We start from the raw sequence: 20,365 nt of genomic DNA on the forward strand, positions 1-20,365 counted from the left end.
GTGTACGACCAGCGTACTCGACCTAGGAGTCACGTACCTCTAGCGTATTCAGCGTCTGCCCAACGAATGCTTAGCGTATAAACCATACGTCGGAGTACGCAAAAGTTTTTTAAACATGCTTAAAAATAATTTTCTACCTTGCCATACGCCAGCGTATGCCACCGTGTTTCAAACGTATACAATCTATGCCTAACGTACCCCTAGCGTATGTCAGTGTATACCAGTGTATGAGTGATATTTTTCATACGCTGACATACGCTAGTACGATACGCTACAGTGTGACAGGGCCATTAGTAAGATTTGACTGAGATCAAAAGGGGCGCGACGTAGCCCGGTTTTACAGCGCTCGATGCGCGGTCGGTATGGGATCGATCCCCGTCGGTGGGCCCATTGGGCTATTTCTCGTTCCAGTCAGTGCACCATGACTGGTATATCAAAGGGTGTGGTATGTACTACCCTGTCTGTGGGATGGTGCATATAAAAGATCCCTTGCTGCTAATCGAAAAGAGTATCTCATGAAGTGGCGACAGCCGGTTTCCTCTCATTATCTGTGTGGTTCTTCACCATATGTTTGACGCCATATAACCGTAAATAAAATTTGTTGAATGCGTTAAATAAAACATTTCTTTCTTTCTGGAATCAAAGATTCTCTGTTCTCTACTTTTGTCTGGCTATTCTTTGGACAAGTTTAACTGTACCCTTTCTGAGCAATAACCATCACAAACGAGATGAAGAGTAGTATTTGGCAGTCACTAAAGGTAGACAATCACGTGTACCTAGGTACCTAGGATTTGAAAGTTGGAGGGGAAAGATCATTGATGGGAATTATTCATACAACTCGCATAGCATCTACAATACTGTATTGTCTTACTCTGGATGGAACCGATGATGGTGGTTGTGAGGAAAGAAGCTGGATGTTGTTTCTTAACAAAAACTTTGATGATGTCGTGCTAACACCTCGTTTATTATAAGTAACCTGTGGCTTTTTGGTGACCAGCCACACCATATTAATTAAATAGATCACATCCAGTGTTTTTTCTCTTCAAAATCATCAAAAAATGCAACAAACAATTATCCCTTTGTCTTTCAGGGTTTTTCTGTCAATTTGAGTAGTTTTTTTACAGGTACCCCATACATGTTTCAAGCACAAGGCTACTTGACACATTGGTACTAGATAAAATAAAATTGCATACATTTTTTGCCGAGATGAAACTATTTTTTTTTACAACCACCACACTCACATTTATTACCAATCATAGTCGACTTGTGTTGTTCACTTCTCTATCAAAAGTTGGGTCCAGCTCGAACTTTGACCCAGCCGGAAGTTATTTGGTTTAGTACCACCTGTTGGGTCTATGAAATCTATCTAAAAGTTGATCTTAGGAGTACTTTAAACAACTGCTTATGGTAGCTTATGCCCTATTTTACATCCCCCTTTCAGTTCCCATATCAAATTTGCAAGAAAAAAAGGTAAAGGTAATAATATTAATATTTTTTTCATAATTTATTAATTGAATAGTCGATCAGTTGCCCCCCCCCCCCCACTCTAAAAAAATAATAAAAATAAAAAATCCCACAAAAATAATTCATTGTTATAATTTATAAAACAACTACTAGATTGATAAACTTCCACATAAATTATGTTCATCATCAATTATTTCTGATAAAATTTTCAGCATATAAAAGGCATAATTTTAACAAGTTTTAACACATGTATTGTGTTTCTTTGTGAACTTGTTTTACAAAGTCTGTATATTACATGTAGATGCCATATCTGATAACATTTCTCTATTTGTGACAGCCATTTTGGGTTATTTTTTATTTTGACTATCAGTTTGCTACAAGCTTTGACAATAAATACTGTATACAAGATAAAAACATTAAATGAATCTAAAATATATTTGGTGAACCTATTGGAATATTTCACCATTTTGGTGGCCATTTTGAATTTTTAGCATAATGGAGGCCATCTTGGATTTTGAAAATTAATTGATTGAATTGGCCATCCTTGAATTGGTATAAATTGATGCAGAAAGTATCCAAATCGACTAACATTTACATATATAAGTAAGTTTTCATGTCCCCTCCCCCCCCCCCCCCAGCAAACAATTGGGGGGTCCGAGGGGTCATGTTGAGACACATTTTATCAAAAATCAGTTAGCACCATTGGATTCCTTGAAAAAAATCCATTTGGAATGAACTTCAAACCCAAAGTAAACTCTTTCCAAATAAAGACATTAATTATTGACTACTTACATGTACCTCTGTTGTTTCACTCTGTTCAAAAGTGCTTTCACGTTTCAGTGACTGTTCAGTGTTTAATATAGAGCATAATAATAAAAAAATATTAGGGTGTGTTTGTGATAAAACATCACTAATTGGTTTAAAAACACATGGTCCCAATATCAATAAGCCATACCTGTTCCACAGTGTCATCAATAGTTCGAAAAAAAAAATTAAAACAAAATTAAGGAAAGCAATTATGAAATACTGACTCTATGCTAATAAACTGTGTTGTGTTTAATCTACTTGGCCTTCGATACCGGTCTCAGTGGCACAGTGGTTAAGCCATCTGACTACAGGCTGGTAGGTACAGGGTTCGCAGCTTGGTACCGGCACCAACCCAGAGCGAGTTCTTAAGGGCTCAATGGGTAGGTGTAAGGCCACTACACCCTCTTCCCACTAACTAACAACTAACCCACTGTCCTGGACAGACAGCTTAGATAGCTGAGGTGTGTGCCCAGGACAGCATGCTTGAACCTTAATTGGATATAAGCTCGAAAATAAGTAGAAATGAATGAATGGCCCTCGGTTTCACAGAAAGTATTACATAATTGGTAATTTGGTCTTTGTGAAAATGTTCCAAACACAATGTTTTTTACAAGTGATCTAATCCAAGATAAAAATTTAACAAGTTAAAGCTGCACACCCTAGTTCCATTCAGCGAAGATAAATTATAATTTGGTTAATCTACAAACCTGTAACACACTTAGATCACGTTTTTATCAAATGGAGTGAAAAAGCAGGTTTTATACCGATAAATACCATGGGGAATCCCCATGTCCCAATTGCTTGAATAATTTTGAAAGTTAGTATTCTGATGTCACCGGTAGATGTCGCTCGAAGCACAACAATGCCTACGTCACGACAAATTTCACAGAGTGCGCACAGACTTTGAGTGTGTTCTTTTCACCTCTCCTGGACATGTTCCAACTGTTCTGTCCTGGTTGTATCCCCTCTCCAGATATCGTAAGACTTGGCAAAATTATTGGTTTTAAGGGTTTGTAACGTTTTGTATTGAGACACTTACTTGTCTGAACTTTATTGTTACTGAAAATGTTCACGAACTGTGAAGTAAAATCTCACAAATGAACAACAAGCAAACGACAACAAATCGGATGTTGATTGCATGAACCGTGCACGAGAAAACAAACCGAACCAAAAATGATAACGGTCACGTGGTATACCAACGTCTGTGACGTTTACACGGGAAGATTCGCTCCAAAAATAGATTGGACCTCGCTTGCTTAACGTTTTTTTCTCGAGTGCACGCCTGTTGTTAAGAAATACAAAAAATGCATTTCGTGGTTTTACAAACATCAGGATTACCAGGATTACCAAAAAGCACTTCAGGTAAATGGAAATGTGTATTCTAAATAATAAAATGTAAGTAAAGTGCAATTTTATTTGTGAAAAAATGGGTTTAATAGCGAAAAACAACGCCGTAATGGTTAACAACTAGCTGTAACTAGGGCGTGTCCCTTTAATATCATGACCGGCCTCGGTGGCGTCATGGCAGGCCATCAGTCTACAGGCTGGTAGGTACTGGGTTCAGATCCCAGTCGAGGCATGGGATTTTTAATCCAGATACCGACTCCAAACCCTGAGTGAGTGCCCTGCAAGGCTCAATGGGTAGGTGTAAACTACTTGCACCGACCAGTGATCCATAACTGGTTCAACAAAGGCCATGGTTTGTGCTATCCTGCCTGTGGAAAGCGCAAATAAAAGATCCCTTGCTGCTAATCGGAAGAGTAGCCTATGAAGTGGCGACAGCGGGTTTCCTCTCAAAATCTGTGTGGTCCTTAACCATATGCCTGACGCCATATAACCATAAATAAAATGTGTTGAGTGCGTCGTTAAATAAAACATTTCTTTCTTTCTTTAATATCATATATCTAACTTGTACAAAATATGAAATACATTTACATATATTTAAAAGGAAAGCATTAATTTTGTATAGCAAAACATTATTATCGTCAACAATAAAATGAAAAAATTATCACATGATTCACATACATGTACATATCCATATAATTTACAAAGAACAGAATCTCTTTTAAATGTTTAAAATTGTATTTTTTATTAGTATTTTCATGCAGAACACAAAGTTCATAACATTGAGCACATGAAACATGTGGTCAATTGAAAACACCTCAATCGTTGAGATACCTCGGGTGACTAATCTTATGTGACATCAGTGAGCTTGGTGCTGAACAAAAATAAAATAGTGTTTCACTAGGGTGACTCCAGTGTTTGTGCCCTGCATTACAATCTTTTATTGATAGAAAATTGTGTCTTGTGTAACAGTACACAGGTTAAACTATATATGTAGACTGATAATCGGCATCATTTTCCACCATTCACAAAAGGCTATGTTGTTTTTATATCCAATTTGGGACTAAAACATTCCCAATATGAATGTAGATATTCCTTTTGTTGATTATTATATACAGATATATTTTGAAATCGATATTTAACAATTGACAAGACACCTCTTCCCTCACCCATAGCATTTCATAACACAAAATAGATATAGGCCTACTGGACATCAAAGGAAACAAGCTGTTGTGTACGAAAGCGCAACTGACAAAAAACTTCAGTAGCTTACAACAGTTACCATAACATAATTTAACACTATTTTTAACAGCCTCTGTTGTGTCCCATACCAGTATGTATTTGTATGATTGATACAAACAATAAAAGTAGTATTTTATTTGAGCAATGTAAACATTTTATTTTTATCGTTTTGACAATCTCCGACTGAAAAACCACTTATTTGGCACCAAATTTGTCATGTAATCAGAACGGTCATTCTGTCTTTTGTGTCCACTAACTCTAACACTTGTCTCATATGTTATCCTCAATTTATTTATTCAGCAATTCTTTATAAAATATTACAAACGTTTACATTTGGGAGGGGGGGGGGTATCACAGTTTATAAAAACAACAAGAAGTAGTATACGAGGTAGTGTTCATTATTAAAATAATTTATCTTGGGTGCCAAATAATATATACACCACCTTTACAAAAACAAAACTACTTGTTTATCAGCTGTCAGTATTAATGCTATCGATTCAAGATGGAAATAAAAAGAACAGAACTTTTTTAGCCCACAGTAGGGTGATCACTTAAAAAAAAAACCTCTTTATTGTTTTTCAGATATCTTAAAATCTTTATTAAAATAATAATATTAAAACTTTGAACGGTTTATCAAAACGAATACTTGTGAATGTCAGACAAACAATAATTCCGTTTTAACTGAACTGCATTTTAACAACTGGTAACAGTACATAAAAGATAAGGCAGCTTGTACATCGCACTAACTTTTCAGTATCAGATACTGAGGGCAAAATAAGGGATAGGAATTTCCAGAAAGTCAACCAACACACAACGATATAGGGTAAACACACTTTCCTCTCTCTCTCTCTTTTTTGGTTTGTTTAATTTTCACCTAGCAAGAACACTATATACAAATTAATGCCATCCATGGAACAGTTTTCATATCATATTCACTGAAAACTTAGGCAACTTTGTTTTAGAAACACCGGGTTCCGCTAGCTTTTGCTACTAGTCCATGATTCTATTCATAATACATTTTTGTTTAAAGAAGTTTATTAACGTATATTGAAGAAATATGACTATATATGTATACAGAAAAATAACATTTCAGTCAAGTTTATTTGCTGCAAAAGTCAAAATTAAAAAATTTATGTCGGTACACTCAAATGTTTTTTTTTTTTTTAATTGCCATGGGTGATAAATTCTTAAGTTTGAGCCCTGTCAATGAATAATTACAGGTTTTGAAATATATTTATTTAATGAAGCTCACAGGTGGACTAAATTGACATGTACTCGGTGGTAGTACTGCTATATATTTATTACCTATTTTCTGTTTTAGGTAACAGTTGAGAACTTCATTCGTGTATTAACAGGTCGTCTGCCAGCTAGTACCCCACGGTCAAAACGACTTCTAACAGATGAAAGAAGCAATGTTCTTGTCTACATGACAGGTCAGAAAGCACAATGCAGTTATTTTGTTTTGATAGGACAACATATTATGCAGGTTTTTACCAATTCTCATAAAGTAAGCATTCATGATATTTGTTTGTAACAGGTGATTTCGCCAAAGTTTACATTCCTTTTGAATATCACCTGTTTCTTCAGTTTCATGTAAATAGAAATCTATTCACAAAACGTGTAAATTTAAGACTCTCCTCAACCGTTGGCAAGTCAATGTAAAATGTTTACTGTACAGCCAGAACTTCCAAACACAAAACTTTTCAGTGTTTTATCAAAACATGTATATTGTTCAACAAAACAGGTATGTAATTGTACTTATAATAATTTATAAAAATTATCTTAAATGTTTTAAGGCAAATTAAGAAATGTAGTCCTCGAGAACCAGTGTTAACGGACAACATTTTTGGAAACAAATTTAACATTTCTGATGTTTTGCAATTGTGTTATAACTATAATATAAGTTGAGTAAATGAATGGTTATACTGGTAAAATTGTTTTCTTAAAAAATGTAAGATGCATTCTGAGTTTTAATAAATATATAAGCAGACATCCAGGAAGATATTTATGTAAAAACATATAAGGACCATATATTTTTGGCAAGTATCTGTGAACAGTTTTGCCTTTCGTTACAGTCATGCCACTTAATAACTAGATAGAGTACAGCTGAGGACAGACAAAAATAGTTCTTAAAATCAAGTTTTCTTTCAAATTACAGTCTTTGAAAAAAGGTACCATACCCAGTATTAAGAAATATGCTGTGTTTATGAGTGGGTTAAGTTTAAACTTACTTTCTTTGCTCATTTTAATCTCATTTTAACAAACATTTCTATGAATGTGACAGACATTTGTTTACTTTCAATGGTCAGAAATCTTCAAATGTACGAACTGTTGTGCACAATCGATGCAACCACTAAAACAGGTCCCTCAACAAAACAGGACAACAGACGATGTATACTACTTGTCTGCCAATATTTTTACTTGTCCAAATAAGTGAAAATTTGTAGGGCAGGTGATGAATGTTGGAGAAAAAGTGTATTTGAAAGTGGGGTTTTTTTTTTTTGGGGGGGGGGGGGGCATAGTTACTAACATCTAGATGGGGGATGAATATACATACATGTACTCAAGGGTCCAAACCTGTGGTTCATAGCATGAACAGTTATTCCAATCTGTTCCTTAAACATATAGCACTTTTACATACAGTCCAAGTACACTGCCATGTTTGTAAAATATGTCTGGTATTCTAATTTTACATTAATTTGTGTCATTCATATAGCCTGATACTGTCTTGAAATATTTAATGTTTAAATGCCTAATACTAGTCTTTATTGGGGGATACTGAACAATGTAAAAAAAAAAGAAAGTCCTTTCCTGAACACAAATGTTCAAATTTAGTGCTCAAATATAGGGTATGCTAACTAAACAATGCCTAGCCATACTTGAACAAAACTACTCACAGTTGTTCTACCATACTTATGAATTGTAGAAATGTGTTTGGTAATTATTAGTATGAACTGTCATTTTCAACACAATGCTAATGAAAGCTGTCGGATAAAAAAATATTTTGGGGAAAAAAACTGAATTTTTTCTAACAAATTCGCTTTGCTGAGATGCTTGTGAAACTGAACTATATCAACAGCAGAGGAACTACCAGTATTATCATTTTAGAGCATTTAAAAGCATTTGCACAATATAGAATAAGCAAAAAGCTTGTTATGACCAGTTCTGAATAAAATTCCACATAACAAAAAAAATTTAAGCTCCCATTTTATACATTTTTTTAGTTTCTGTATATATGTACTTTAAAATTATAAAACAAAATTCACCATAAACTTGCATTTAATTTTTTTTATCCTTTCAGCTTTAATAATAATAATGATAATAATAATAATAGTAGTTTGGTAGTAGTAGTAGTAGTAGAAGCAGAAGCAGCATCAGCATCAGCATCAGCATCAGCAGCATGTTTACGTGTCTAATCATTTAAGAGATCAGACATATTTTACTGTTATTTGATTTTTTAGCTGTTCGGTTATGTGCATTTGTGTAATCGGATACTTTGTTTTATTAAGGTCATGGTGGTGATGGTTTTCTCAAGTTTCAAGATGCTGAAGAGGTCTCAAATGTGGAGTTGGCAGATGCCTTTGAACAAATGTGGCAGAAGAGACGCTATCACGAGTTGTTCTTTATGATTGATACCTGTCAAGCTGAATCCATGCTACAGAAATTTTACTCGCCCAATATACTTGGTGTTGCTAGTAGTAAAATTGGAGAAGATTCACTGTCGGTAAGTAGAGCTAAACCAAGTGTGTAAAAGGAAGGAAATGTTTTATTTAACGACACACTTCATGGGCTACTCTTTTTGATTAGTAGCAAGGGATCTTTTATATGCACCATCCCATAGACAGGATAGCACATACCACAGCCTTTGATGTACCATTCGTGGTGCACTGGCTGGAGCAAGAAATAGCCCAATGGGCCCACTGACAGGCATTGATCCCAAACCGACCGCGCATCAAGCGAGTGCTTTACCACTGGGCTACATCTCACCCACCCCCCCCAAAGTGTGTAAGTAATTAAGCAAATAATTCCTCCTTGTTTTTAGTCAACATGTATCAGGATGGTGCATATAAAAGATCCTTTGCTACTAATAGAAAAATGTAGCAGGTTTCCTCTCTAAGACTGTATGTCAAAATTACCAAATGTTTGACATCCAGTAGCTGATAATTAATTAATCAATGTGCTCTAGTGGTTTCAACTTTTACTCTCAGTGTGCTCCAGACTGGGAACCCAATTCAGGACAAACACTATTGAATACCGTATATCTTCGCCTATAAGTCGAATTTTTTACACCAAAATTTTCTACAAATAGCCAGGGGGTCGACTTACAAGAGAGTCAACAAAAAAAAAAAAAAAAAAAAAATCCTCCTCCGACATGTCGTAAATGACGTTTTGCAAGTCTGTCATGGGTTTGTTTTTAAATCACGATCTCATCTTAAAGTAGCCACAAACTGACAATAGTACTATCTGTACTTACCTTTAATGTTTATTCACTGTAATAAAAGGTTCTAATAAAACATTATTTGATTATTGTCATCCATTATTGTTGTTTTTACAAAGCCGCTTAGTGCGTATCGGTAAACAAACGCACCCGTCTCTGAACCAAAAGACATGAGAAGAGGTTAATTAGGTGGCTTACAATACTATCTACAGATAGTGACATAGGGTCATAATCCGGTCAACTTGAAGGTAGTGAAGTCGGTGTGTTTTTTAATGTTAAAACAACACAGGCAAATCGATCTTTGTTTTAATACTCAGCCAGTGATATGGCGGGGCCGGTAGTAAGAACTCGTGCATTGCATAACTTCCTGCTACCAAAACAATACCTCGTGTGATTCCGATACCAATGAAAACAAGGCCATCCTAATGAATATTAAATACGCAAACCCGGCTTGTTTCATTGGCGCAGTGCTCATACTGATATGGAGGAAATACTTTCAGTAACAAAATAAGTATGGCGACGGTTGTTGTTTGTGAAGCGAAAATCTTGTACCACAACCTTATAATAAGAATGATATGTTTGTCATCATTTAGTAATGTCAAGAACAATTTGCCACAGAAACTGGGTCGTCTTATAAGCGGGTCAAAGCAAAAGTAGCTGATTTTATTACCAAAGAAAGGGGGGTCGACTTATAGGCAGGGTCGACTTACAGGCAAAGATATACGGTATATGGTCAAAACCTCTTAAAGGTAGGGTCAACTCAAACAAGAGCCTTATGTGTTGGAAAGATGCATACCCTGACCACCAACACATACTGACTCTTTAGCAAATGAAAAACACGTAATTTTATAGTTAATAAAAAAACATAAATATTCCTGCTAACTGGTGTCAGCCATTTTGTTTTGTTTTTGTGACGTCCGGTGGGATAGCTTGGGGCGAAGTGACGTCAGCTCCTGACCATATCCTGTATGTACAGTGTAAACAAAAGCAGTAATTTTCGACAAGGCGCTTTTCTTTGATCAACGTGACTTGTAAAACAGCATAAATGTCGTAATAATATAATAAACTATTTAACTAAATATATTTCAAGTTGCATTAACAGAACAAAATGGGGTTATAGTATTTTTCGCTGTTAAATAATCTAAAGGAAAAATGTACACTATTAGGCCTATTGATATGCTACGTTGGAGCAAAAACGACAACCCATGATACCCAAGTGATAATTTTCTTTTCTTTGGGACTACGTAATTGGTCAGTTCTGTGGTTTTAGATGGAAAAGTCTACTTAATCAATAGTTTTACAGAACTATTTACAGTAATAAACCATGTCCATTACCATTTTAGGGGCGACAGGTAATATTCCACAATACCGGTATGTATTTTTGTGTCTAGACAGCTTCAATTAATTGGCTCATCTTGTTACCAATCAAATACACACCTGCCAATCAGGAATCACAGGTAGAAGCAACTAACAGCATAGACCAATTAACTAAGAAAACACTCTGTGTATCATTTCAGTACGTACATGTAGGTTAATGCATGGACAAAACATTGTTAATTATTTTGACTTGTTGTGTAGCCACTTTGACAATGGTATTTTATTTTGTATTGATAAATAATATATATAGTGCTGGATTTATTTATTGCTGGCTTACTGGGATGTGTATTATTACAGAACACTGCAATGTATGACTATTTATCATCCCACAAAAACCAGGTAGATTGTGTTTCTCTAGTTCTAAGCCTCATTCTTGATGTTACGCGTTAAGTATTACGTAACCACCAGCTCGCCAGAGGGCGTACTCACTGAGATGGTATAAAATGGCTGTGCCCATTATATATAATAACCGTCACATTTAACCGTTTTATTAATTAACTATACGATTATACTTGTTGATATTAAACATGTATATCGTTGAATATGCATACCAGGCCAAATGCCTTAATTGTCCCTTTAAATATGTATGGTCAACCTTGGGTGGAGGAAGGGGGGAGGGGGGTAGCTGTAAGCCACTAGGGGGCATTGTTTAATTGGTACTATATCAGAAAATCTCAGGGCTAGCTCTGGGTGATCAGAAAATGCAAAACCTATAGCTATTTTCCACAAAAATATAAATTATAAAACAATATTTTTTTTGCCAAATTAAAATACAATTCGTCAATTGTTGTCAAAATTCGCAGAGCTAGCCCTGAATCTTCAGTTACCCAAGTAGAGTTCTATCACAAAATGCACGATCCTGTCTGTTTTATGTCATTATCTGCCTCACTAATATATTTCTTGACTGAATTTTGTTTTGTTTAAAGCATCATGTTGATCCAGCCTTAGGAGTGTATGTTATAGACAGATATACATATCATGCCCTGGAATTCCTGGAACGAGTTAAACCTGGTGGAAAGCAGACAATGGCAGACTTTGTGAGTTGTGCTTTTTCTCTAGTCCTTAATATTCATGTATGGCATCTGCATATTGTTTGTGCATATTGTTTATTTACTTCAAACTTATTACCGTATTTGACTGGAAATAAGCCCATAGGGCCAAGACAATTTATTATGAGCTTAGCATGGGGTGGGCTTATTCTCAGACAAGGGGCCAATTTAAAAAAAACCTAATTAAATAACAAAAATAAATAATAATAAAAAATACAGTCAAATCTGCTTAATTGCATAGCCCTGGTGCGTGTCAAATTTATGCTAATAACCGGTATAACCGATTATCCGATAGAGTCCCATTTCCAGATTATAACCAATGGTAAACTTCACAAATGCCTTGTGGACAGTCTATTTTACTCTTAACTCCAGAACATTGTCTGAATGCCGATACATGTTTGCGTTTAATTTGTTTATACATGTATTTTAAAATAATAATAAATAAAATAACAGAATAAATGTTGTAAGATCAAATCCTTTTAATTTTGCATTGTTGAGGGAGGGGGTTGCGTAGTGAAACCGTGTTACTTGGCAAAAACACAATTTCTGTGGTTGTAGTTTTATTTAACGACGCACTTAACACATTTTATTTTATGGTTATATTATTGATGCTATTTCTAGCTACTAATATTCACGTTGACCAGTTGGTTGCACACGGCTTTTCCACAGTTCACTCAGGGTTTGGAGTCATATTGTTCTGAGGGGGGAACAAAATATAAGAAGCGTTTATTTTTCTTATTTGCGTCATGTGAAACTCTTATAGATAATACAATTTTAAGTTATAGTTGTCAATCTTGATCATTGCAACTGTTCATAACCAATAAGAATAAGGTATTTGCCCTAATTTATAGACATTGGTTTTAGTTCAGACCTGGGCTTGAATAGATCAAAAAAACACTGCAGACATGAAATTAGAAACAATGTTACACAAAAAATATTATTAAATTTTATACCATAAACCTCACTGGTTTTAATAAGATGTTGTTACATTTGTGTTTAATTGTTTGTTACAGTATTCCTTCAGGAGGTATGACCTTTTAACTGAACTTTAAGAAAACTTGTATTTTCGTTTTATTTATTGTGCTAAAGGGATTGGGGTGGGGTGGGCATATTTACGAATAAGGGCCTAATTTCATAAATGCTGTCAAAAAAAGGCAGGGGGCTTATTCAAAGACGGGCTAATTTTTCGGTCAGATATGGTAGTAATATTTGAATAATTTTTCATCATACATATTTCTGTGAATATTCATCTCAGTACATTTTGTTTTACTGATGGATATTCTCACCCATGTTTCAGTCCACTGACTGTTGAGTTATATTGCATTTACTTCTACTGCTAGATATTATCCACACACACATGATAAATAATGGAACATTACTACTCATGCCAAACATCCAGATGAACCTTTTTTACTGATTGCTTATAAAATATGATTTTACTGATACTCTATTTTCAATAAAAATTCACAGCACTTAAAATAAATAATTTTACTACAAATAACACCCACATTTTATTTGATTGTTGACAGTTAAAATTAGGCTACATACATTGTGTACATGTACGGTTACATGATTACCATATATACAATGTACTTGTACATGTATAATGCATCAACTCCATCAAACAACAAACAAGTGGGAATTTAAGATAAAACAATATTTAGGATCTAAAAATATGATATTTTGTCTCATTCTGTAAACAGCCAGCCAGCACAGTTAATAGGCTGTTGTAAAATAGACAAAAAGACAACTTTGTCTTCACTAGACAACAGATATACATTTGTATTGCTCAAAAGCTGGAGTGTTGATATAACTGAAGCCATGGAAATTTGTTTAATTCCCTTTCTGTCTTACTTAGGAGTAAACATTTTCAGATGAGTTTTCAATTGACTTTTAGTAATTTTGTGTGTGTGTGTGTTAATGTTTGTTTTTACAGTTAAATAATGTTTATCTGCAACATCAAGGTAACAGCATATACATGACACAGAGAGTATATTGTAATAATTAGGCTGAATGATTTGATTAGATCAGTGTTTCCCAACCTAGGAGCTACTATACTGCTATCACAACAATTTCCACACCGTCGTTTTTGTTTTATACACAAAAATATAACGAATCATAGTTCGTAATGGTATTAAGTTTTAAAACATCAAAGAAAAAGTTGTACCATTTGAAAAAAATTAGTGTTGTATATACATTGTATTTATTATGTACGAAGCAAAAACAATGGTACAAATATCAGATTTTGTTAAAGCAGTACCCTCTAGGGAGCAATATAGGGGGAATGTATTTTGATACAAACCTGTGTGTTTTGAACTGTATATAGACAATAAACAATTAATTATTACTTTTTCAGCTGAAAGTTTGTCCTAAGCATCAGTGTATCTCAACTGTGCACGTGAGACAAGACCTGTTCAAGAGGAATTTAGCTAAAGTTCCTCTTACAGACTTCTTTGGTAGTGTACGTAATGTGGAAATCCTTATGGACACCATTCACCTTAAGAATATCAGTATGACATCACCACAGAGTTCTTGCAGGTAAAGGAATAAGTTTTTTTTTTAAAGTTATAAACAATCATTTACTAAGAGAACACCTCTTAGTAAATCACTGATTTTCTCAGGAGAAGGAAACTAAACTGAATGACACCTGTCAAAGTCATTGTGTTTAGTTTGACAATCACTACGACCTGGTATTCAAGTCAGGCCAGTGACAAATGCTAACCTCTAAAAAATCAGTAGGCTAGTGGATGTGTGCTTTTCTATATTTAATTTTGTTTTCATCCAGTGTCATTCAGTCAAGTTTTATGTTGATGCTAGTCGGTGCAGTACACCAAAAAAGCGATCAGTAAATCTAAGTAATAATCTCCCATGCGAACCACTGTTACACAGGGGTGTGATTTTTCAGCTTTTTATCTGATTTCAGCTTTTTATGTGCAAACATACAGTCATGTATTTTCACAAAGTAGATTGGACTATCTGAAATGCTGATAAATGACCTTTATTTAGGTGTAGTATAAAGGTTTTCAGCTTTTTAAGAATCATTTCAGCTCATAAAAGTCATATTTATTAATGGGTATCACATCCCTGGTTACAGTATTGATTCCACTCCGGCTCAGAATGTTTGTCACATTTCCGCTTTCGATAGAATGGAGGTCACCTTCAGTTCACTGGAAATGTATTACCTGGTTTTACTTTGTTAACTATATTTTAACCTGACTACTGCAGGCGAGAAATCTCGCCCGACATCACGCTAGTCGACAGTGCATTCCCCAATTCATATTTTGCACACGACACTCATCGGAAACAAATTTTATTTACAGGAAAGTTATTTGACAGCCTGCTTGTTTTTTGTTTATCAATGGAAAATATCTTAGAATTTTGAGTTAAAAGAGTGTTTTTTGGCAAATATTTTCGCTTGACAACAATGGTGGCAAGTCGCGGTAATTTTCAGGGATTGTAACAGCTAATTTGATAATAAATTTGATCGTTTTACCAAAAACAAAAATCACCAAATACTGGGATATGAATCGTAGTTCATTTTGAAAAAAAATCTGGTCAGAAAACCACTATTATCGGCTAGCCTGTTTTATACCCCTAACCCTAACCCTAACCCTCATTTGTTATTACTAACCTATATACAAAATAAATAAATAAATAATAATAATAAACGCTTTAAAAGAAAAGCAACTGAGATATATTCTGGGCTAGCCTGTTTTATACCCCGGGGTATATTCTGGGCTAGTCCAGTTTATACCCCGGGTATAGTTTGGCGGGGGGTATACAGCGCTCAATTTTTACGGTCGTCCGGTCATCTGTGACGATCTAATATTCAGTTGGGCAACTTAATTCTATGATACTAGTTGCCCATCGGACGACTGACTTTTTTTTACACCAAAAGGCGAGTTGTGTCGCATATTAATGTGCAGTTTCCTTGCCCACAATTGCTTTTAAACTGTCATTACCTAAAGTTAGTAGCGCCAGTCAATCAGTCAAAATCACGTGGGTTTGTTTGCCACTCGGAACTCCTCGGCCGATTCTGTGAGACATTGGGGAAAATCGTAATTGGCTGAAGTATTCCGAACAGTAAACATTCCAGTGCATTCGATTGGAAAATAGCTGATGTGTCGCCAAATCACAAAAAAACGTAAGCAATTAGGCCCTATGTGTACATGTGTATAACTACAAACATTTAAAAACATTATTAAAAAGTAATGTATTTTATTGTCAGACTACATATTACATTTTACATTGACAACATATTAATTCCAAACCTGTTGGTTGCTGTTTTATTGGAATATAAATATAACTCTATTTTCAAAACACGGATGAAATCAGGACAACCAATTTATTGGAGGGGCAACCTCAATGTGAACCAATACTTGCCCCCCGGGCAAGCGACCAAAATCCTTAAAATTGAGCACTGGGTATATTTTGGGCTATTACACTGGTACTCTTGTTAATACAGTTTTCATAATATATAGGTTTCTTATCAATAGTTATTTTATTGTTATACCAAATATTGATTCTGATTATTTCATTTATGCTTTCTGGAATTTGTTTTTATTTAATTAACTACCAACTACATGTATGTAAGACATTTTCTCAAAAATAGCTTTTTAATTTCTTAATTTTTATTTTGATAAATTAATCTCCACATATAATACGTTTTTGTATAGATAATTTTGTAGTAACTTCAAACAATATTTTCCATTTTGCATTAGATGAAAAGAATCTGCTAATCCATGTAGATTTTAACGCTTTTATAAAATTCTAAATATTTGTCATCTTAATTAATGCAACTTACTGTCTTTGTGCAACTTTTATCAGATTTGTTATAATGTGTTAAAGGTAGGGTCAACTCAAACAAGAGCCTTATGTGTTGGAAAGATGCATACCCGGACCACCAACACATACTGACACTTTAGCAAATGAAAAACACGTAATTTTAGAGTTAAAAAAAGAAAGAAAGAAGTGTTTTATTTAACGACGCACTCAACACATTTTATTTACGGTTATATGGCGTCAGACATATGGTTAAGGACCACACAGATTTTTTTAGAGGAAACCCGCTGTCGCCACATAGGCTACTCTTTTTACGACAGGCAGCAAGGGATCTTTTATTTGCGCTTCCCACAGGCAGGATAGCACAAACCATGGCCTTTGTTGAACCAGTTATGGATCACTGGTCGGTGCAAGTGGTTTACACCTACCCATTGAGCCTTGAGGAGCACTCACTCAGGGTTTGGAGTCGGTATCTGGATTAAAAATTCCATGCCTCGACTGGGATCTGAACCCAGTACCTACCAGCCTGTAGACCGATGGCCTGCCACGACGCCACCGAGGCCGGTAATTTTAGAGTTAATAAAAAAACATGATTATTCCTGCTAACTGGGGGCAGCCATTTTGTTTTGTTTTTGTGACGTCCGGTGCGATAGCTTGGGGCGAAGTGACGTCAGCTCCTGACCATCTCCTGTATGTACAGTGTAAACAAAAGCAGTAATTTTTGACAAAGCGCTTCTTTTTGATCAACCTGACTTGTAAAACAGCATAAATGACGTAATAATATAATAAACTATTTAACTAAATATATTTCAAGTTGCATTAACGGAACAAAATGGGATTATGGTATTTTTCTCTGTTTAATAATCCAAAGGAAAAATGTACACTATTAGGCCTATTGATATGCTACGTTGGAGCAAAAACGACAACCCACGATACCCAAGTGATAATTTTCTTTTCTTTGGGACTACGTAATTGGTCAATTCTGTGGTTTTAGATGGAAAAGTCTACTTAATCAATAGTTTTACAGAACTATTTACAGTAATAACATTACAATTTTAGGGGCGACAGGTAATATTCCACAATACTGGTATGTATTTTTGTGTCTAGACAGTGCCAATTTATTGGCTCGTCTGGTTACCAATCAAATGCACACCTGCCAATCAGGAATCACAGGTAGAAGCAACTAACAGCATAGACCAATTATCTAAGAAAACACTCCGTGTATCATTTCAGTACGTAGGTTAATGCATGGGCAAAACATTGTAAATTTTTTCGACTTGTTGTGTAGCCACTTTGACAATGGTATTTTATTTTGTATTGAAAAATAATATATATAGTGCTGAATATACTTATTGCTGTCTTACTGGGATGTGTATTATTACAGAACACTGCAATATATGACTATTTATCATCCTGCAAAAACCAGGTAGATTGTGTTTCTCTAGTTCTAAGGCTCATTCCTGACATTACGCGTTAAGTATTACGTAACCACCAGCTCGCCAGAGGGTGTACTCACTGAGATGGTACAAAATGGCTGCGCCCGTTATATATAATAGCTGTCACATTAAACCATTTTATTAATTAACTATATGATTATACTTGTTGATATTAAGCAATAATGTGTATTATATATCGTTGAATATGCACACCAGGCCAAATGCCTTAATTGCCCTCTCCTTTAAGACAGAAATCTAGTCATATTGAATGTGACTTTGTTTATACAGTATATGTAAGCACGTGACAATTTATTGATGTAAAGATTGTTTTTGGGACCAATTTATTTGCAGTTATTTATTACAAATCTAAAAATTGTGAAATATGTCATTTGTAACTATGATATAACACATTTAGTATCATATTGCCTAAGTTATTTTGTTACATTATTCTATTAGGAGTCTTGTATTATTATTTAATTTTTTTCCGTGTTAAAATTAATGTAAAATTATGTTTACTGTAATTATAATTGTTTCCCAGTGCTTACGTTTTCACTGCTGATTTTAAAAACGTTTTGTCCATGGTTTGTAATATGGTTGACTGCTTTCAGCTAAAATCATCAGCTGTTAAAAATAAAAAAATAAAAACAAGTTCAATAACATGTTTGAAATGAATACACAGAGATCACTAAACAAGAAACGAATAATAAAAAAAAACATTTAAAAAAAGATATTTGCCAAATAGTTTTAAAAAAAATCATAGTGATATTTGTATAGTTTTATCTTGAATCATGAACGCGAAACGATAAACATGAAAACATGAAGAATTTTTTTTTTAATCACACAATGATCAGTGATAAACCCCACAAATTGTATATATTTTACATAATAGAATAAATAATATAAAAAAGGAATAAAAGTTATGAATTTTAATTCCCATATATGTATAAAAAGTACGAGTATTCAGTACTGTGTCCTGAAAATTAATAAAAGATGGCACCATTCGAAGCGTTTGACAGCCTAAGCTAGCACATGTTTAGACAAAGAGAGTAATAACATCATCACTGATTGGATGAAATTTTACCTCTACTGGCTCTTAAGATAACAGTACATGTAGCTGTTCTGCTTACTCCCACTTGTTAAAAAAAAGGTGGAAACCTTTTGTTAATTTTAAAATCCTTTATAATTATTGGATACACTACATTGAACAGTCAACAATAAATATATTTATAGATTATTTCATTATATTTTATGCTATTTTAAGCAGTTTGTATTGCACAAAAGGCTCTTGCTTCAGACTAGGACACTCGACCCGACAGAGTAACCAGTTGCAAATTCTGGGTCCTTTGTTTTAATTGGATTTAATACCTTGATGGCTTTCTAAACCAAGAATCGTGCTATCGTTAACGTCTGTTTAATCTCTTGACCGACTCAGCGACTTTGATAAATGTCTAGCCCAGTGGCAGTCGATTGACACTACTGTAGGTCCAACTTCAGTGACTGGCGATATACTTAGGCAGACTTTAAAATCACAAACGTCTGAAACACTAGCCATATTGACCACTATTTATTTATTATTTTAAATCATGCACGAGATACCGATGTCTGGGCTGGCCGGCCCACTTGACCGATAGGAATTTGTTCCAATAATAGAAATGGACAGGTGCTTCGGACCGACAAGAATGACAAAAGTGGGACCGGCAAACGCGCGTTTTTCAAAAATAATTTCGGTTTCAGAGATCGAGAATCGGTCCCAGACCGGGAAAAAAGGGCTTTTCCCCACCCCTGATATATACATGTATATAGGAATGATGGAAACCACTTAGTACACTGTTCTGATTATTGCTATTACTTTGTATTTTAATCATGTTCACAGAAAATTTTCAAAAACAAAAGTTCGATATATTCTGTTGTAAAAAAACTATAAAGAATTAATAGTGACTGCTGGGGTATATGATGTTACATACGGCCTTTTCTTACAGAATGATGTAATCAACAGGTAAATGACACAACTAATTAACTAATGAAAAGGGTGCCTTACCATCTAGGGACGTTTTTCTAGCATGGCTTTCTGGCACCTTCCTACCAGTTGAGTGACACATTACATTTTGTGAAAAACATATTTAAATTGGGTGGGGTTGGGAATTTAAAATGGCCACCATACACTTAACCAGCTAGTTTTCTTTTAGATTTGTGAAAGAAGCCTTGTGTTTGCCTATTACATGTAGCTGACAAATTATGAATATTGTCATTAAGGCTATAAGTCTGCGAATGAAAACAGATCAGTATAAGAAAACACACGAGACCCAGATGCTGGCTGTATGACAGTTACCACCATTTTCCTTCAAGAGGTTTTGATGATATAAAGAAGAATAGTTTGTTCTATTTGGGTGGCCTAGAAATAAACATTGGTATATATTTTTGTATTT

At 34.7% G+C, this 20,365-nt stretch overlaps 1 protein-coding gene across 1 annotated transcript in view; it reads left to right on the plus strand.

Annotated features, from left to right (window-relative positions):
- The window catches only part of LOC121384070 (GPI-anchor transamidase-like), a 50,650-nt gene that overhangs the window by 29,888 nt on the left and 397 nt on the right, over positions 1–20,365 (plus strand). Inside the window, exons 5-8 of the mRNA XM_041514291.1 lie at positions 6,179–6,290; positions 8,367–8,581; positions 11,599–11,709; positions 14,078–14,259. Coding sequence (XP_041370225.1) covers positions 6,179–6,290; positions 8,367–8,581; positions 11,599–11,709; positions 14,078–14,259 — 620 coding nt within the window. The remainder of the gene's footprint in view (positions 1–6,178; positions 6,291–8,366; positions 8,582–11,598; positions 11,710–14,077; positions 14,260–20,365) is intronic.

This window comes from Gigantopelta aegis, chromosome 10, assembly GCF_016097555.1.
Source record: "Gigantopelta aegis isolate Gae_Host chromosome 10, Gae_host_genome, whole genome shotgun sequence".
Classification (NCBI taxonomy): domain Eukaryota; kingdom Metazoa; phylum Mollusca; class Gastropoda; order Neomphalida; family Peltospiridae; genus Gigantopelta; species Gigantopelta aegis.